Genomic DNA, 21,306 nt, shown 5'->3' with positions numbered 1-21,306 from the left:
TTTATTTCATGATGAATAAGTTTGTATGGACAGATTCTAGATCAGCTATCCTATCCTGAGGCACATGGTAGATAGACACGGGCCCTGGCCTTAGTTCATTTAGATCATAGTTCGTTCCCAACCAAACTAATTTAGGTCCTTTGAACCCATTGCTGAACGTAAGTATTACACTCCTTGAATGTCCTGTCAAGTTGTAGTTAAGAACATAGAGTATAACTAACTACTGTAGTTCCCCCCCACTTCTCTCTTCTCCTCTCTTCTCCTCTCCTCTCCTCACCTCTCCTCTCCTCTTTTCTCCTCTCCTCTTTTCACCTCTCCTCTTTTCTCCTCTCCTCTCCTCTCCTCTCCTCTCCTCTTTTCACCTCTCCTCTCCTCTCCACTCCTCTCCTTTCCTCTCCTCTCCTCTCCTCTCCTCTCCTCTCCTCTCCTGCACGCACGCACACAGATTTGTAGAATGCCCCTTCTCTCTCTGTCTCTGTCTCTCTTTCTCTGTCTCCCTGTCTCTGTCTCTCTTTCTCTGTCTCCCTGTCTCTGTCTCTCTTTCTCTGTCTCCCTGTCTCTGTCTCTCTCTGTCTTTCTCGGTCTCCCTGTCTCTGTCTCTCTCTCTCTCTCAATTCAATTCAATTCAATTTACTTTATTGACATGGCAAGTTCATTATTACTTACATTGTCAAAGTATACATATCTAAAAATAAAAATAAAATAAAAATGTATATTTATATATAAAATATATATATATTTATATATAAATAAATGGTGGGACCAACAGCAATAATAATAGTAGTAGTGGACATGGGATTACCATTAACAACAACTACAACAACAATATTAATGAGAATAACAATACATTAAAGCAATGGTAGTAGACCAGTGTCAACATGACTGAGAAGACACATGACGTGGTATGAAAGACAAAACAAAACAAGATGGGAAATATTATCGACATTACTTTGCACTTTTCACTGGCTGTCCCTCAGGTTGTGGCAGGATGACACATATTTGGTTGCCAAAACTGCACATTTTGGCTTTTCACACAATAAATATTTGATTTTATAGTTTCAAATTCTTTGTATTGAATTATCATTTTAATTTTCTCTCTCTCTCTCCTGCTGATATGAGACTGATGTAGATATCATGGATGAAGAGATCCATGTTTTATCTTCCAACTCATCTTTCGGCAGGAGATCCAACCAGAAGAGGTTTTGAGGCCGCCACCCCCAAGACCTCGCAGGACCCCGCCCCCTTCTCTACCTCCTTCCCCTTTCCACCTCTACCTGTCTCCTGATGTGAGTTCTGGGCCTGTATCCACAAAAAAAGCGTCTCGGAGGAGTGCTGATCTAGGATCAGTTTAGCCTTTTATTTCATGATGAGTTTGTATGGACAGATTCTAGATCAGCTATCCTATCCTGAGGCACATGGTAGATAGACACGGGCCCTGGCCTTAGTTCATTTAGATCATAGTTCGTTCCCAACCAAACTAATTTAGGTCCTTTGAACCCATTGCTGAACGTAAGTATTACACTCCTTGAATGTCCTGTCAAGTTGTAGTTAAGAACATAGAGTATAACTAACTACTGTAGTTCCCCCCCACTTCTCTCTTCTCCTCTCTTCTCCTCTCCTCTCCTCACCTCTCCTCTCCTCTTTTCTCCTCTCCTCTTTTCACCTCTCCTCTTTTCTCCTCTCCTCTCCTCTCCTCTCCTCTCCTCTCCTCTCCTCTCCTCTCCTCTCCTCTCCTCTCCTCTCCTCTCCTCTCCTCTCCTCTCTCTCTCTCTCTCTCTCTCTCTCTCTCTCTCTCTCTCTCTCTCTCTCTCTGTCTCTCTCTCTCTCTCTCTCTGTCTCTCTCTCTCTCTCTGTCTCTCTCTCTGTCTCTCTCTGTCTCTCTATCTCTCTCTCTCTCTCTCTCTCTCTCTCCAGGGTTTGATGGAGAGTTGTAACCAGTTTAATGTCAGCAGGAACAGTAGTAATAAGTGGAGGACTTCTCGCCACAGTCATCCTGCTCTGCATTGTAGCAGTGCTGTGCTACTGCAGGCTCCAGGTAACCTGTGTGTGTGTTTTACCTGCAGTCTTTCATGAACAATAACTGATTCCAACAAAACCTCCCCCCTTCACTAATTCCAGTACTACTGCTGTAAGAAAAATGAGTCGGAGGTGGACTTGGCTTCCGTGGCTGGAGGAGGTGACGGAACGGGAGGAAGAGATGGAGAAGGGGATGCTCAAGGGGAGGTTCAGGCTCACTTTGCCTGCAAATCGTGCAGCGCCTCTGGGATGGACAGCCTGGCTGTCACCCCTCTCTGCCTGGAGCCCCTGGAGGTTAGAGTACAGCACTAACACAAAACCCTAGACCTGAACCTAGAGCTACAGTAGGCAGTTGATTCATACATAGAATAGAAGGACTCTATTCTATTTCAATCATTCTATTTCTATGGTGATTGTGTGTGTTCCAGGTGGGCCCTCCCCCCAGCTACTGCCCCACCTGCTCCCCCTTCTGGCTACGCCCAGAACTTAGTGACGAGCTGCACAACGGAACCGAGCGGCTGGGATTCCATACGTATCACTATGACAACCCCGGACTGTGTCAATCACTGCCCCCGTCAGACACGCCGCAGGCGCCCTTCTTTTTGACCCAGCCCGGCCAATCCCCTTTGAGCTACTATAGCCCCGTTGACACCTACCCTAACACACCCTGCAGTAACAGACGCCCCTACAGCACACCGGTTTGACACACATGGACACACACACACACTGACGTCACACACGCACTCATACAAACACTCCTTCTCCCAGGGGAAAGAGTCCCAGAGACATCCAGAGTACCACCCATCCAGGGGAGAGAGACACACACTGAACCCACAGACGGAGCCTCCTGATCGGGACAGAACCACAGACGGACCCTTGTCTGGTGCAGCGGTGTGGAGGTCTGGTCATCTGGTAAACCCTACAGGGGAGGAGATGTTGGGTTTGACTATGGGAGATTACTACAAATGATGGGAGAAGATAGACTGGAACAGCAACACACTGGTGTTTCTCTCTCTCTTTCTCTCGATCTGTCTTTCTCTCCCTCCTTTTCTAGATTTTTCTCTCCATCTCTCTCCTCTGCCTGAAAGATGATAATGTGAACGAGGTGACTGACATGAGGGCTATATGTGTTTGTAGGTTTGCTTTACGTCTGGAATGTCTAATCACATTCAACGACTAAAGCTCAAAGCTGTATTTTTGTCTTCCAGAGTTTAAAGGAGCAGTATGTCCCTTGTTGACCCCTCTGACCCTTAGGAAAAAAACACATGTCAAATTTGCAGTTTTACACGTGATTTAAAAATATATATATTATTGTAAGGGGATATCCGGATGCATTATATATAGTCCTGGCTAAAACAATGCAAACACACAAACATTTTAGCCAACGAGGGCATCTGTTTGTCCAATTCTATGATGTTTCACTTAGCCCTTACCCTGTCCTTCAAAACACAAAACAGAGATGCTGTACACTTACTAAAAGCTGTTCATTATGACACTTGATAATATAGACAAGTATTGATAAAAGAGATGTTTTACTCTTTTCACACAATGCACTTTCCACTTTTCTCACAGGTTATGTCCCAAATGGCACTGTATACCCTATACAGGGCCCATATGGGTCTGGTCAAAAGTAGTGCCCTATCTAGGGAACAGAATGCCATTTGGGACAAAGCCGTGGTCTTCACATCTTGGTCTTCCTCACTTCCCGTTCCTTTTGTGATTCTTTGTTAGAGAGTTGATGGGGAAATGGACATCTGTCTGTTCACGTGTTGATTTACTGGGGGAAAAAAATCTAAAGTTTGTGTTCACTGCTATGTAGTCACACACTCACACAAAGACACTGCAGCCTGTAGTGTGGCAATGAAGGTAACTTTAATATTGAATTCACTAATTCTATAATATATATATTTTTTCTGTTAAAGGTGGACTATTTCTATTAAAAATGACATCATCATTCACAGCAGGGCAACTTCCTGCTTACAGACTATTTGCACTGTTCGTTGAGACATGCCCATATTGGGAAGAGCCAGTGACAGATTGGAATTTTGTTGTTGATGATGTCTCTCAACAGGAAGTTGACCCGTGGTGTACGATGATGTCATGTAGCTGAGTCTCCCTTTAAAATGAACTCTGAAGATGAATTCCACGTTTAATGCACAGTGTTCCTTTTTGAAGATAAACCAATATGTGTATCTGCCTGAACTCGTCTGTGTTTCTTCACTAACAACGAATCCAATAATATATACCATTTAGCAGACACTTTTATCCAAAGCGACTTGGGTGCATTCATTTGTGGTTTTATTACGTATGGGTGGTCCCAGGAATCAAACCAACTCCTCTGCTGTTGCAAGGACCATGCTCTACCAACTGAGCCCCGCAAATTAAAAGCAGACTCAGAAATATGTCGAATACATATAAATAAGCAACGACACAATGTCAATCTAGACGCTAGTGTTATGATGCTTTGACACAACCTGGTTGTCCTGTGGGCCTTCTCTAAAAGTAGTTGTATGGTGTCTGTGTCTGTGAGTTGTGTGAACAAGACTTGTTCAGGATCACCTGTCTCACTCTGCTGTTGACAGATGGAATGACATAGACAGCACTGCAACCTGGAGCCAGATGAGGCCGTTTTAAAACAGTAATATTAGAACTGTTTTATAAGAATAAAGGATCATAAATGGTCAAATATGAGTAAAGACGGTTTCATGTGTTGGTCTTTGTTTCCCTTGGGTTGCATCTTCTGTGTTGTGTTCAGATGTATTGTAAGTATTACTGTAGTGGCAGGACCAGTTTAAACTCCTGACAAACCCCTTTCAGCCCTGGCCTTCTGGAGACGATAGCACTGTGAGGAGAGGCACACACACACCGCGCACACACGCACGCACACACACACACAAACACACCACACACCGCACACGCACACACACAAACACTCCACACACACCGCGCACACACACACCGCGCACACACACACACACACACACATACACACACACCACACACCGCACAAACACACACACACACACACACCACACACCGCACACACACAAACACTCCACACACACCGTGCACACACACACCACACACACACACCACGCACACACACCACACACACACGCTAAACACTCCAGGGTAAATATCCTAAATACCAGGCATAGAACAGCATGAACCTTCTTACCTCTCAGTTGACAACACCAGGGCATCATTAAAATGTGTGTGTGTGTGTGTGTGTGTGTGTGTGTGTGTGTGTGTGTGTGTGTGTGTGTGTGTGTGTGTGTGTGTGTGTGTGTGTGTGTGTGTGTGTGTGTGTTTGTTGACTGGGTTGGGGGGTTTCAGGGTGGAGGAGTGTGAATCTCTTTACAGGGGAGCAATAGAGAGGGAATGAGAGGAGGGTGAATCTCTTTACAGGGGAGCAATAGAGAGGGAATGAGAGGAGGGTGAATCTCTTTACAGGGGAGCAATAGAGAGGGAATGAGAGGAGGGTGAATCTCTTTACAGGGGAGCAATAGAGAGGGAATGAGAGGAGGGTGAAGAGAATAAGAAAGGGAGGACAACAGTAGGTGTGTCTGTGTCACACATCTCGTATATATAAACCCTGTCAAACCTGTACCTCTTCATTTGTATGTGTTTCTGTGTGTGTGTAGTCCACTGCTGTACCTGCCTGCTAGCTAGAGTGTGTCTGTGTGTGTAGTCCACTGCTGTACCTGCCTGCTAGCTAGAGTGTGTCTGTGTGTTTCATACACATGTTGGACTACACCCTTGGACTTAACCTTTGGACTACCTGAGGTAGTTTACCTGGCTTTCAGCTGTTGTTGAAGCTCACCAGGTTTTTAACAGGTACCGTCTATGACCTGCTGGAGTTCACCTGTCTCGGGGTGTTGACCTGTGTATATCTGACTGACTGGGAGTTACTACCTCTGTTGGAGTTCACCTGTTAGAGGGAGCTCAGCTGTGTATCAACACGTGCCTTTCTGCTACTGGAGTTTACCTGTGTGAAGGAGTTTACCTGTGTGAAGGAGATTACCTGTGTGAAGGAGTTTACCTGTGTGAAGGAGTTTACCTGTGTGAAGGAGGTTTACCTGTGTGAAGGAGGTTTACCTGTGTGAAGGAGGTTTACCTGTGTGGAGTTTACCTGTGTGAAGGAGTTTACCTGTGTGACTGGAACACCTGTTGGAATTCTGACCAACTAATTATTTGGAGCTTCTCTCTCCTGCTGGGGTTCACTTACCTCAGAGCAGAGACCTGCATCCTCCAGCTGTGTGTGTGTGTGTGTGTGTGTGTGTGTGTGTGTGTGTGTGTGTGTCAGGATGATGGAAGAAGTGTCTATCAGGGTGGCATATGACACCCACATCATAGACCAGATGACCGAGGAGGAGATACTGGCCTGCCTGATGGCCGAGTCTATACCCAAACACACGGTGAGACCACAACCATTAAACAACCATACCCAAACACACGGTAAGACCACAACCATTATTCAACCATACCCAAACACACGGTAAGACCACAACCATTATACAACAATCCCAAACACACGGTAAGACCACAACCATTCTACAACCATACCCAAACACACGGTAAGACCACAACCATTATACAACAATCCCAAACACACGGTAAGACCACAACCATTCTACAACCATAACACAATTGCTGCTGTGTCATAGAGCATGTGATCAAACAACAATAACAGCAACAACCCCCTCTAGTGGCCGTGCAGACTAAACTCCTGTACCATCTCCCCTGCTCTAAGGCAAACAACAACAACAGCAACACCCCCCTCTAGTGGCCGTGCAGACTAAACTCCTGTACCATCTCCCCTGCTCTAAGGCAAACAACAACAACAGCAACACCCCCCTCTAGTGGCCGTGCAGACTAAACTCCTGTACCATCTCCCCTGCTCTAGGGCAAACAACAACAACAGCAACACCCCCCTCTAGTGGCCGTGCAGACTAAACTCCTGTACCATCTCCCCTGCTCTAGGGCATGACATTCACAACAAGGACCAGGGTTACTAAGCATTTGCACCAGGTGTAAAGGTTGAACTTGTTATCTTTTCAGGAGGCTTGACTGTTACATTTGAAGACTATTTTCTTTCATCTTTTCCAAAACATATTATTACATTTTTGTAACGATGTGCAAACAGTTCAAGTACAAAAGGGAAAATAAATAAACATAAATACGGGTTGTATTTACAATGATGCTTGTTATTCACTGGTTGCCCTTTTCTTGTGGCAACAGGTCACAAATCTGGCTGCTGTGATGGCACACTGTGGTTTTTCACCCAGTAGATATGGGAGATTATCAACATTGGATTTGTTTTCAAATTCTTTGTGGGTCAGCCTACTTCTGCTCTCTCTCTCTCTCTGTTTGTGTGATTTAACTTTCTCTCAATCAAACTTAGCTGTTGTTTATGTATGCTGAGCCTGTGGACCGTTCTCTCACTCAACCTTGACTGTTGTTGTTCTACAGGTTCCCAGTAAGAAGGCCACGCCGAGAGAGAACCAGACGCAAAAACAGGATGACCACGTAGATAGATACCAGGTAGGACCAAACCGTTAACACTTTGATGCGTATTAAACCTACCCCCCCCGCCCTCCCTCCCTCCCTCCCACCTCCACCCAACAATACAGCAGAACCCCACCCACTATCACCACTCCCCTCCCCCACTTAAACAGTCAGCACCGCCATGCACCCCCTTTACACCCAAAACCAGCACTCTCTCCACCCCCCAAACCCACCGGAATGGGTGTGCCACATTCTATAGCAATCTATAGGGAGAACCTAACTGTGCTCCATATTCTGTGCATTCTATGGAGGTAGAACCTGACTTTGTGTTCTCTGTTCTGTGTGTTCCTGCAGAGGGAGAACCGTCAGCTGCAGCAGGCCAGTCTGCGTCTGGAGCAGGAGAATGATGTTCTGGCCCACAGACTGATCACCAGCAAGATCTCCCTGAGGACTGACCTGGATCAGGTACACCACTCACCTACCCCACATCAACCCCACATCAACCCCACATCAACCCCTAGCCCCCTACTTCCTAGTCACTCACCCTATTCCCCTGGCTCATAGTCACTCCCCCTAGCCCCCTACCTCCTAGGCACTCCCCGAGCCCTCTAACTGTAGGCACTTCCCCTAGTTTACTACCTCATTCCCTATGGACAATAACATTTCCTACACTCTTAGAAAAAAGGGTTCTAAAGGGGTTGTTCGGCTGTCCCCATAGGCACTTGTGTAGACAGACAGGACAGGACCGGACCGGACCGGACCAGACCAGACCAGACCAGACCAGACCAGACCAGACAGACAGACAGACAGACAGACAGACAGACAGACAGACTGAATGAATGAATGTTGGTGGGCCCACAGGCGGAGGACAGAGTGAATGAGCTGACCAAAGAGCTGCTGAAGACCAGAAAGAGATTAAAGAATGCAGAGGAGGAGAAGAGAGGGAAGGAGGAGGAGGCTGCTCAGGTAATCTCTTCTATTCTATCCATCCATACTTCGATGTATGGTAACAATGCAATATTATATTCTAATTTGGGTAATAATGTAATATTTTATTATATTTATGGTAATAATGTAATATTGTGTTCTATTTATGGTAATAATGTAATATTATATTATATTTATGGTAATAATGTCATACTGTATTCTATTTATGGGTAATAATGTAATATTGTATTCTATTTATGGTAGTGATGTAATATTGTGTTCTATTTATGGTAATAATGTAATATTATATTTATGGTAATAATGTAATACTGTGTTCTATTTATGGTAATAATGTAATATTATATTTATGGTAATAATGTCATACTGTATTCTATTTATGGTAGTGATGTAATATTGTGTTCTATTTATGGTAATAATGTAATATTATATTTATGGACATGTATTTGCCGTTTCACAGTTGAAGGAGGTGTTAAGGGCAAAGCTGGACAAGGCTGAACCAGAGGTGAAAAGGAGCTCAGGCATCATCTCAGACTACAAACAGGTACAACACACACACACACACACACACACACACACACACACACACACACACACACACACACACACACACACACACACACACACACACACACACACACACACACACACACACAAGCCTAATGCTATATTGCTTCCTCTGTCTGTCAGATCTGTTCCCAGCTGACCAGTCGGGTGGAGAGGCAGCAGGCGGCCCACAGAGAGGACCTGGACAAACTCAGGGTGAGGATGTATATGGCACTGTCTGATGATGTCACAGGTTGACAATCACACAGTTTGATGATATAATTTGTTCTGAATGGATATCACCCCTTCCTCTACAGTGGGGCAAACAAGTATTTAGTCAGCCACCAATTGTGCAAGTTCTCCCACTTAAAAAGATGAGAGAGGCCTGTAATTTTCATCATAGGTACTCTTCAACTATGACAGACGAAATGAGAAAAAAAAAATCACAAAATCACATTGTAGGATTTTTTAAAGTTACATTTTTTTTACCCTTTTTCTCCCCAATTTCGTTGTATCCAATTGTTTTTTAGTAGCTACTATCTTGTCTCATCGCTACAACTCCCGTACGGGCTCGGGAGAGACGAAGGCCGAAAGTCATGTGTCCTCCGATACACAACCCAACCAAGCCGCACTGCTTCTTAACACAGCGCGCATCCAAACCGGAAGCCAGCCACACCAATGTGTCGGAGGAAACACTGTGCACCTGGCAACCTTGGTTAGCGCGCACTGCGCCCGGCCCACCACAGGAGTCGCTGGTGCGCAATGAGACAAGGATATCCCTAACGGCCAAACCCTCACAAACCCGGACGACGCGAGGCCAATTGTGCGTCGCCCCACGGACCTCCCGGTCGCGGACGGTTTTGACAGAGCCTGGGCGCAAACCCAGAGTCTCTGATAGCACAGCTAGCGCTGCAGTACAGCGCCCTTAACCACTGCGCCATCCGGGAGGCCTCATTGTAGGATTTTTTATGAATTTATTTGCAAATTATGGTGGAAAATAAGTATTTGGTCAATAACAAAAGTTTATCTCAATACTTTGTTATATACCCTTTGTTGGCAATGACAGAGGTCAAACGTTTTCTGTAAGTCTTCACAAGGTTTTCACACACTGTTGCTGGAATTTTGGCCCATTCCTCCATGCAGATCTCCTCTAGAGCAGTGATGTTTTGGGGCTGTTGCTGGGCAACACGGACTTTCAACTCCCTCCAAAGATTTTCTATGGGGTTGAGATCTGGAGACTGGCTAGGCCACTCCAGGACCTTGAAATGCTTCTTACGAAGCCACTCCTTCATTGCCCGGGCGGTGTGTTTGGGATCATTGTCATGCTGAAAGACCCAGCCACGTTTCATCTTCAATGCCCTTGCTGATGGAAGGAGGTTTTCACTCAAAATCTCACGATACATGGCCGCATTCATTCTTTCCTTTACACAGATCAGTCGTCCTGGTCCCTTTGCATAAAAACAGCCCCAAAGCATGATGTTTCCACCCCCATGCTTCACAGTAGATATGGTGTTCTTTGAATGCAACTCAGCATTCTTTGTCCTCCAAATACGACGAGTTGAGTTTTTACCAAAAAGTTATATTTTGGTTTCATCTGACCATATGACATTCTCCCAATCTTCTTCTGGATCATCCAAATGCTCTCTAGCAAACTTCAGACGGGCCTGGACATGTACTGGCTTAAGCAGGGGGACACGTCTGGCACTGCAGGATTTGAGTCCCTGGCGGCTTAGTGTGTTACTCATGGTAGGCTTTGTTACTTTGGTCCCAGCTCTCTGCAGGTCATTCACTAGGTCCCCCCGTGTGGTTCTGGGATTTTTGCTCACCGTTCTTGTGATCATTTTGAAGATGGGAAGATCTTGTGTGGAGCCCCAGATTGAGGGAGATTATCAGTGGTCTTGTATGTCTTCCATTTCCTAATAATTGCTCCCACAGTTGATTTCTTCAAACCAAGCTGCTTACCTATTGCAGATTCAGTCTTCCCAGCCTGGTGCAGGTCTACAATTTTGTTTCTGGTGTCCTTTGACAGCTCTTTGGTCTTGGCCATAGTGGAGTTTGGAGTGTGACTGTTTGAGGTTGTGGACAGGTGTCTTTTATACTGATAACAAGTTCAAACAGGTGCCATTAATACAGGTAACGAGTGGAGGACAGAGGAGCCTCTTAAAGAAGAAGTTACAGGTCTGTGAGAGCCTGCTTGTTTGTAGGTGACCAAATACTTATTTTTCACCATAATTTGCAAATAAATACATTAAAAATCCTACAATGTGATTTTCTGGATTTTTTTTCTCATTTTGTCTGTCATAGTTGAAGTGTGCCTATGATGAAAATTACAGGCCTCTCTCATCTTTTTAAGTGGGAGAACTTGCACAATTGGTGGCTGACTAAATACTTTTTTGCCCCACTGTACATGTCCATAATAAAACACTTTTGAACTCTCTCATCAAACCCCTCCCACCCCTCTCCTCCCTCTCTTAGAATGCTGTGCTGGCATGTTCTCGCTGCCGACAGGCTCTAGATTCTCTTGTTATGGAAGGCTTCGGTTCCACAGCCCCGTACCAGAGAAGTATCAGCACCAGAGAACCAGGCCAGCAGAGAGACCAGGAAACAGAACCAGACCAGCAGACGACTGGTACCAGGGAACAAGACCAGGAGAAGGTGTGTCTGAGTGACCAGGTCACAGAGCTGGAGAAGGAGCTGGCCCAGACTAAACTACAGATGGTGGAGGCCAAGTGCAAGATCCAGGTCAGCTCAGAGCACACTACACACTTCATTATGCACACTACACACTTCATAGTGCACACTACACACTCTTTTGTGGACAGTACACACTCCACAGTGACATATGATGTGTTGTGTTGTGTTGTCCCCTGTTTAGGAGCTGGAACACCAGAAGGGGGTGCTGCAACGTGATCTCCAGACAGCTAGGAACAGCTGGCTCAGTAAGACTGTGAGCTCCATACGGTCAGCCGGAGGGGGTCTGCAGAGCAGCAGCCTACCCAGTGGGAGAGCCTCAGCAATGGGGCGTTCTCTCCATGGCCTCCCCCTCTCAGCCTGGAGCTCCAGGAGACTATCATGGGCCCCCAGGAACGACCGGGGGGAGACGTCTGACAGAGAGATGGAAGGGAGGGGGAGAAACAGCAAGAGGACATACTGAGAGTATAGATAACATGTATTGGAATGATTATACATGTCTATTGGTGACTGTTTGTTTCTGCATTCTAGTCCCTATTTTGGTTTTATTTGTTATTGTCATTTTTTATTTTCAATATTTTATTATTGATGCAGGAATTGTATGTTTTATGTATTGCTTTGGCTGCATTGTGTTGTACCTAAAGCGTGTAAATAACTGAATCCAATGATCAAACCATACATCCCAATGCTAACACTCCTGTCTGCATGCACACACACACACACGCACGCACGCACACACACACACACACGCACACCCAACTCTTTAAACAAAACTCCAAACTGGTATTACTTGTATGGCACCCAGTCCTTCATTCAAAACCTTTCATTGTGCATTCATTTTTTGATTTGATTTGTTACATACAGTACATCTCTGATCTTGTCAATATCAGATTTTCTTTTTAACTTACAGTGAAGTAAAATCAATAGTCATCATTGTAGTACATTCAAGTATATATCCATACTTTTTATGTTTCTACATTTACAGACATTTTCATTAAGTAGTTATCAAAATCTGTAGCAGACAAACCAGTTGACATGTAAAGTCAGCCAGGTCACCCGGGATACAAGTCAGTATTCGACGTCCATGCATATCTGAGGACGTCCAGAGGTGATGTGGAAATCGACCACTAGGAGCAACGATGAACGCTGTTACCTTCAAGTAGGTTGTGATTTTCAGAAGCATCTGCCTCTGATTCCAAATTTTGGAAGTTTGAATCCAGCGATAGAAAGTTGTTTTTGAGATAGTTGTTTTAAGCCTATCCCAAACCTTAACCCTTACCTTAACCATTTGGAGTTAATGCCCAACCTTAGGATTTCGGAGTTAATGTCTAAACTTAACCTTAAACATTTAGAAATTTGCCGTTTGCAACAACTTCGAAATTTGAAATTTGAGAAACATGGATGAACGTGTAGTTATGACGTGAGACTGTGAGACCTAGTTGTGTAATGTATAGGTTTACCAAACATATACGTGATCATCAATTTAGAGCAGTCTGATTAAGTAATAGTAAATGGTCTTTTAAGAAAAGAGAAGAGAAACATATCAAAAGTGAGCATCGTATTGTGCATGGCAGTTATGTTATGTGAACATGTATTTCCAGATGAAACACTGATCAAGTGTGGTGAAAATGTGACTGTATGATTTTGGTTGTGAAATACTTAGTCAATTGAAAATGTGCTTAAAGTTTTGAAATAACTGCCTTTTTGGTGATCTGTTTTGAGTTTTGTACTAAGAGTAGTGAAAAGGTACCACATACTTGTTAAAATTGCACTGAAGTGATACAAAACAAAACTGTAAATCAAGGACTTTATTAATCACATTGAATTTCTTTGTACTTAGTCAAAATAGACGAGACAGCAGAGAGCACAGATGAAGGGAACAAGTTGGGTAGTGTCTTAAATGACACCCTATTCCCTATAAAGTGCAATACTTTTGACCGAAGCAACATAGGACTGACACATAGGACTAGCCAAAATAGTGCATTATAGGGAATAGATTGATATTTGAGATACCACCTTTATGTTAGACAACAAACCCTCCATTACACACCAGGGTCCCGTTCAGGACAGGAGAGGGCAACATACTGAAAGTAAAGCTGATATGATTCCTATTTACTTTACATGTCAGATAGAGACATGTCTGTTCAACATACAATATTTCTGTCTGAACGTTCCACATCTGAATGTGATCCACAGAATGAGGAAAAAGCTTCTGGTCTCTCTCTCCTATTTCTCTCTGCTCCCCTACCTACACTGTTTATCATGTTCTCTTCTTCTCTTCTTACAAACACTTGAGGACATAGAAGTTGCAGGTCGTCCCACGCGGACATCCGCACAGCGTTCCGACACGCGCACCCTTGCGAACAGCGCACTGCTCGCCTGCGTCACACTGGAAACAAACCGTTTGTTTATTAATTGAATTATGATGATGGTGGCATCTGTCTCCAGACTATGGGGTTCTGAAACATCTACACCGGTTTCCCAGAACCAGATTAATCCTAGCAAAGCCTAAATTATATATTTTTTAAACACGGTCAATTGAGAACCTTCATCGAAAGTCCCGTTTTAACCATTTGAAACGCAATATACGACTAGACTCAATGAATAAGTAAAATGCATGATACAGACAGGCAAACTACTTAAAAACTGTTGATAATAGGACTTTAACCACTTTAAAATGGTTGATCAGGTCTACTCTTACCGACGGCAGCCAGCCGAGCTTCTTTTCTGATAACGGCATCTGTTTGTTCTTCAGTTTCTCCAGAACTTCTTGCAAAGCTTCAATCTACATGACAGAGAAAAACAAAAATGATAGACTTCTATAGATGTAGCTAGAAAACAATTACAAAGATAGGGATGAATCGACTAAACTAACACATTGACAAACCAAACAACTTCACAAACATAAAACAATTTAAACTTACCAGATCCTTCTCTTCTTGTGATTTGTGGGGGAACTCTAGAGCGCGAGTCTCAAACTCCAACGAGGTGTCGCCGTCAGCGAGACAGAGACATGCGCAGCAGGAGGCGGCGAGGAAAAGCAGTAGAATGCTGGCCATGGTGCTGAAACAACCAGAAGGGATGGAGATACAGCGGGGCCTCTGCAGGTGGTTAGCAGGGGCTTGGTGAACACTGGGCCGGTGAAGTGGGCTATGATTCGGGGTGATAGACGCGATGGCTTGATTTTATAGCGTTTGCTGACGTCATACAGCTACTGTAAAATGTATGACCACTGACATGAGCGGAGCGACAGAGGTAACCACTGACCGGAGAGGGTCATACGCACGCACATACACGCGCCAGAGGATGTTGTGATGGAGAGGCGTTGTCTGATAGAACACCTCTGTTCACCTCTTTCCAATAATCCCAGGTCACAGCCCCTGGCTGTTGAGACCAATCTTTAATCAGCATCCAATTTCCTCTTGGGTGTGTGTGTGTATGCCTAACCTCTCATTTGCTCATTTGATCCAGGAGAACTGTGTACACAGTGAGCAGGCCTGAGACTCTACATCACAGGCTAATCTCACCAGACCACTTAAATAACCCACCTCTCGCTATCTCACACACACAAACGCATGTACACGCACACACATACAATACTATGAGTGGTTTTTGTGGAGAGGGGAAAACTGAAAACCAGCTTTTATTGGCTGAGAGGTTTGGAACTCTTTGTCTATTCATCAATTTACTGCATTGTGATGTCACCATGGAAAGGTGAAACCCCGTCCCATGCAAACCTGCTGATTAGAAGGTCCTGTGTAGATTATATTGTCAACCAGCAACTATCAGGAAATAACACAGATTTGACAAAATCACACTTTTAGAGTGTTCGTTTCATCACCTGTTGTTGTACAATACAGGAGCGCAACTTTGGTTTAGAAGTGGGGGGGACATAATAATAATTATATATATATATATATATTTTTATCCAGTCAGACAAACACTCCAAACAGCCTACCTGACCGCTCGGAGGCGTCCGCACAGTCCTAAAGCACACCGTTGCCTCGTTTTGTATCATATTCCAATTTTAAAACTGGAGGGGACAAAAACGCAATTTCAGAATGTGGGCGGGACATGTCCTCCCCATCCGCAGTGAAAGTTGCACCCCTAGTACAAAATTATATAAAACACAGAAAAAACAGAATGTTGACTGCACTGGGCCTTTAAAGTGAACCTATTGATCCAGTGCAACCCTGCTGAACCTGAAGTAGTCAACACTAGAAAATAAAGATTAGCCAGATATGAAGACAGCTATGTGTGAGCATGTCTACTGTGTGTGTGTGTGTGTGTGTGTGTGTGTGTGTGTGTGTGTGTGTGTGTGTGTGTGTTCTATTTGTCTGAACAGGATGCTTTTCAGATATCAGTGCCTGTTAATATCATTGGAACGAATCTAATATTTACAACAATATTTGGACAAAACACTTGCAACGTATGTTAGGCTGTTACTCCTCGCAGTTCTTTGGGGTTGTTGTCCTGTTGCGTCACCAAACTTCTGTTGAGCTTCAATTGGCAGACAGATAGCCTTACATTCTCCTGCAAAATGTCTTGATCAACTTGGGAATTCATTTCTCCGTCGATGATAGCAAGCTGTCCAGGCCCTGAGGCAGCAAAGCAGCCTCAAACCATGATGCTCCCTCCGCTATGGTTTACAGTTGGGATGAGGTTTTGATGATGTGCTGTGCCTTTTTTTCTCCACACATAGTGTTTTGTGTTCCTTCCAAACAACACAACCAAAGTTTCATCTGTCCACAGAATATTTTGCCAGTAGCGCTGTGGAACATCCAGGTGCTCTTTTGCGAACTTCAGACATGCGGCAATGTTTTTTTGAGACAGCAGTGGCTTCTTCCATGGTGTCCTCCCATGAACACCATTCTTGTTTAGTGTTTTACGTATTGTAGACTCGCCAAAAGAGATGTTAGCATGTTCCAGAGATTTCTGTAAGTCTTTAGCTGACACTCTAGGATTCTTCTTAACCTCATTGAGCATTCTGCACTGTGCTCTTGCTGTCATCTTTGTAGGATGGCCACTCCTAGGGAGAGTAACAACAGCGCTGACATTTCTCAATTTATAGACAATTTGTCTTACCGTGGACTGACATTTAGAGATACTTTTGTAACCCTTCCCAGCTTCATGCAAGGCAACAATTCTTAATCTTAGGCCTTCTGAGATCTCGTTTGTTTCGAGAAATGGTTCACATCAGGCAATTCTTATTGTGAATAACAACCTTACATTTTGTGAGTGTTTTTTGTGAGGCAGGGCAGCTCTAACCAAAATCTCCAATCTCATCTCATTGATTGGACTATAGGTTAGTTGACTCCTGACTCCAATTAGCTTTTGGAGAAGACATTAGCCTAGGGGTTCACATACTTTTCCCAAACTACACTGTGAATGTTTAAATTATGTATTCAATATAGACAAGAAATATACAATAATTTGTGTGTTATTAGTTTAAGCACACTGCGTTTGTCTATTGTTGTGACTTAAATGAAGATCAGATCACATTTTATGTCAAATTTATCAGACATCCAGGTAATTCCAAAGGTTCACACTTTTTCTTGCCACTGAATTTAGAATTTCGTTGTGCAGACCTCACTACCCTCTGGAGAGCCTTACGGTTGTGGGCGGAGCAGTTGCCGTACCAGGCGGTGATACAGCCCGACAGGATGCTCTCGATTGTGAGTGTTTTTGGTAACAAGCCGAATTTCTTCAGCCTCCTGAGGTTGAAGAGGCACTGCTGTGCCTTCTTCACCACGCTGTCTGTGTGGGTGTCCGTGATGTGTACGCTGAGGAACTTAAAACTTACTACCCTCTCCACTACTGTCCCGTCGATGTGGATAGGGGGGTGCTCCCTCTGCTGTTTCCTGAAGTCCACGATCATCTCCTTTGTTTTGTTGACGTTGAGTGTGAGGTTATTTTCCTGACACCACACTCCGAGGGCCCTTACCTCCTCCCTGTAGGCCGTCTCGTTGTTGTTGGTAATCAAGCCTACCACTGTAGTGTTGTCTGCAAACTTGATGATTGAGTTGGAGGTGTGCATGGCCACGCAGTCGTGGGTGAACAGGGAGAACAGGAGAGGGCTCAGAACACACCCGTGTGGGGCCCCAGTGTTAAGGATCAGCAGGGTGGAGATGTTGTTACCTACCCTCACCACCTGGGGGTGGCCCGTCAGGAAGTCCAGTACCCAGTTGCACAGGGCGGGGTCGAGAACCAGGGTCTTGAGCTTGATGACGAGTTTGGAGGGTACTATGGTGTTAAATGCTGAGCTGTACAGCATTCTCACATAGGTATTCCTCTTATCCAGATGGGTTAGGGCAGTGTGCAGTGTGGTTGCGATTGCGTCGTCTGTGGACCTGTTGGGGCGGTAAGCAAATTGGAGTGGGTCTAGGGTGTCAGGTAGGGTGGAGGTGATATGGTCCTTGACTAGTCTCTCAAAGCACTTCATGATGACGGAAGTGAGTGCTACGGGGCTGTAGTCGTTTAGCTCAGCTACCTTAGCTTTCTTGGGAACAGGAACAATGTGGCTGTGATTATAGTCGAAGAGAATTGGTTCCCTCTTGAAGCATGTGGGAACAGCAGACTGGGATAAGGATTGATTGAATATGTCTGTAAACACACCAGCCAGCTGGTCTGTGCATGCTCTGAGGATGCGGCTGGGGATCCCGTCTGGGCCTGCAGCCTTGCGAGGGTTAACACGTTTAAATGTTTTACTCACGTCGGCTGCAGTGAAGGAGAGTTCGCAGGTTTTGGTAGCGGGCCGTGTCACTGTATTGTCCTCAAAGCGAGCAAAGAAGGTGTTTAGTCTGTCTGGGAGCAAGACATCCTGGTCCTCAACGGGGCTGGTTTTCTTTTTGTAGTCCGTGATTGACTGTAAACCCTACCACATACCTCTCATGTCTGAGCCGTTGAATTGCGACTCTACTTTGTCTCTATACTGACGCTTAGCTTGTTTGATTGCCTTGCGGGGGAATAGTTACAGTGTTTGTATTCTGTCATGTTTCCGGTCACCTTGCCCTGATTAAAAGCAGTGGTTCGCGCTTTCAGTTTCACGCAAATGCTGCCATCAATCCACGGTTTCTGGTTTGGGAATGTTTTAATAGTTGCTGTGGGTACGACATTGTCGATGCACTTGCTAATAAACTCGCTCACCGAATCAGCGTATTCATCAATGTTGTTGTTTAACGCAATGCGGAACATATCCCAATCCACGTGATCGAAGCAATCTTGAAGCATGGAATCAGATTGGTCGGACCAGCGTTGAACAGAGCTGGTCTGTTTTAGTCTCTGTCTATAGGCAGGGAGCAACAAAATGGAGTCGTGGTCAGCTTTTCCGAAAGGAGGCCAGGGGAGGGCCTTATATGCATCGCGGAAGTTAGAATAACAATGATCCCGGGTTTTACCATCCATGGTAGCACAATCGATATGCTGATAGAATTTAGGGAGTCTTGTTTTCAGATTAGCCTTGTTAAAATCCCCAGCTACAATGACTGCAGCCTCAGGATATGTGGTTTCCAGTTTACATAGAGTCAAATAAAGTTTGTTCAGGGCCATCGATGTGTCTGCTTGTGGGGGAATATATGCGGCTGTGATTATAATCGAAGAGAATTCTCTTGGTAGATAATGCGGTCGACATTTGATTGTGAGGAATTCTAAGTCAGGTGAACAGAAGGTATGTTGTTATGATCACACCACGTCACGTTAATCATAAGGCATACCCCCCCCGCCCCTCTTCTTACCAGAAAGATGCTTGTTTCTGTCGGCGCGATGTGTGAAGAATCCAGGTGGCTGTACCGACTCCGATAGCGTGTCTCGAGTGAGCCGTGTTTCCGTGAAGCAAAGAACGTTACAGTCTCTTATGTCTCTCTGGAATGCTACCCTTGCTCGGATTTCATCAACCTTGTTGTCAAGAGACTGGACATTGGCGAGTAGTATGCTAGGGAGTGGTGCGCGATGTGCCCGTCTCCGGAGCCTGACCAGAAGACCGCTTCGTTTGCCCCTTTTACGGCGTCGTTGTTTTGGTTCGCCGGCTGAGATCCGATCCATTGTCCTGGGTGGTGGGCAAAACACAGGATCCGCTTCAGGAAAGTATTATACCTGGTCGTAATGATGGTGAGTTGACGTTGCTCTTATATCCAGTAGTTCCTCCCGACTGTATGTTAATAAACCTAAGATTACCTGGGGTACCAATGTAAGAAATAACACGTGAAAAAAACAAAATACTGCATAGTTTCCTGCGAACACGAAGCGAGGCGGCCATCTCTGTCGGCGCCGGAAGAATCTGGAAGAACATTGAGATGATTTGGGATAAGTTGGACCGCAGAGTGAAGGAAAAGCAGCCAAAAAGTGCTCAGCATATGTGGGAACTCCTTCAAGACTGTTGGGAAATCATTCCAGGTGAAGACGGTTGAGAGAATGCCAAGAGTGTGCAAAGCTGTCATAAAGGCAAAGCATAGCTACTTTGAAGAATCTAAAAACTACAATTTTTGGGTTACTACATGATTCCATATGTATTATTTCATAGTTTTGATGTCTTCATTATTATTTTACAATGTAGAAAATAGTAAACTTTTGACTGGTACTGTATGTATATATTTATTCCTGGTCTTGGGATACAATTACTGTTTGGATGACCTTATTTACTATTATGTATATATATATTTTTGGAAAATTATTTTGTACTTTTAAAAAAACTCTTTATGCGATACACACTGCAGAGAACACCGGAAGAAGAATTATTACTGAATTATCACAGTGAGTTATTGTAATATTTGTTTATGTGTCAATCAATCCCATAAGAGATTGGTTGCCAACCGGCGATTTGACACAAAATAAATGGTTAATTAATTTAATTAATATTTTCATTCATTGACACCCCTTCAAATTAACGGATTTAGCTATGCCAGCAACACCTGTTGCCGACAGGTGTATAAAATCGAGCACACAGCCATGAAATCTCCATAGACAAACATTGGCAGTAGAATGGTCTTACTGAAGAGCTCAGTGACTTTCAACGTGGCAAAGTCACAGGATTCCACCTTTCCCACAAGTCAGTTCATAAAATTTCTGCCCTGCTAGAGCTGTCCCGGTCAACTGTAAGTGCTGTTATTGTGAAGTGGAAACGTTTAGGAGCAACAACGGCTCAGCCGAGAAGTGGCAGACCACACAAGCTCACAGAACGGGGGAAGCAAGTCCCTGCAGCAATGTTCAAAATTCTAGTGGAAAACCTTCCCAGAACAGTGTTGACTGTTATAGCAGCAAAGGAGAGACCAACACCAGCATTATCATGCTGAAACATGAGGTGATGGTGCGACAATGGGCCTCAGGATCTCATCATGGTATCTCTGTGCTGTCACGTATTAACAAGGTAGGTGGAATCAAGCGCAGAGAGCAGGTGCAGTGAGTCGATAGTTTATTCTCCGGAACAAACACTGAAAACCCGAAAACAGGGTGAAATAATCCAACACAGGATTAAGATATATCGGAGCAAATAACACAATACGTATTCACTAAAATACATGAAACCAAAACAATCCCGCACGAAACAAGGGCGGGACAACCTACTATAAATAAGGACGTCAATAAACTAAAATACACACAGGTGAA

At 44.5% G+C, this 21,306-nt stretch overlaps 3 protein-coding genes across 3 annotated transcripts; 2 read left to right on the top strand and 1 right to left on the bottom strand.

The window, feature by feature from the left end:
• The first annotated feature begins 1,942 nt into the window (after positions 1-1,942).
• Positions 1,943-2,826, top strand: LOC139372486 (protein FAM163A-like). Its single transcript, XM_071112206.1, has 3 exons — positions 1,943-2,035; positions 2,119-2,310; positions 2,445-2,826. The coding sequence occupies exons 1-3, from the start codon at positions 1,943-1,945 to the stop codon at positions 2,718-2,720; spliced, it is 561 nt and encodes a 186-aa protein (XP_070968307.1). The 3' UTR covers positions 2,721-2,826.
• A 3,359-nt stretch (positions 2,827-6,185) lies between these two features.
• Positions 6,186-12,533, top strand: LOC139372484 (rab GTPase-activating protein 1-like). Its single transcript, XM_071112205.1, has 9 exons — positions 6,186-6,434; positions 7,501-7,560; positions 7,879-7,989; positions 8,386-8,490; positions 8,930-9,013; positions 9,160-9,231; positions 11,491-11,554; positions 11,594-11,757; positions 11,891-12,533. The coding sequence occupies exons 1-9, from the start codon at positions 6,324-6,326 to the stop codon at positions 12,167-12,169; spliced, it is 1,050 nt and encodes a 349-aa protein (XP_070968306.1). The 5' UTR covers positions 6,186-6,323; the 3' UTR covers positions 12,170-12,533.
• Positions 12,534-13,987: 1,454 nt separating this feature from the next.
• On the bottom strand, positions 13,988-14,765 carry LOC139372483 (cocaine- and amphetamine-regulated transcript protein-like). The gene is made up of 3 exons (XM_071112204.1): positions 14,631-14,765; positions 14,408-14,491; positions 13,988-14,095 (listed from the first exon to the last, which is right to left on the bottom strand). Exons 1-3 carry the CDS (start codon positions 14,763-14,765, stop codon positions 13,988-13,990), a joined length of 327 nt encoding a protein of 108 aa, XP_070968305.1.
• Positions 14,766-21,306: the final 6,541 nt, after the last annotated feature.

Source organism: Oncorhynchus clarkii, chromosome 18 (genome assembly GCF_045791955.1).
Source record: "Oncorhynchus clarkii lewisi isolate Uvic-CL-2024 chromosome 18, UVic_Ocla_1.0, whole genome shotgun sequence".
In the NCBI taxonomy this organism is placed as follows: Eukaryota; Metazoa; Chordata; class Actinopteri; order Salmoniformes; family Salmonidae; genus Oncorhynchus; species Oncorhynchus clarkii.
This window is presented reverse-complemented; position numbering and strand designations above follow the sequence as displayed.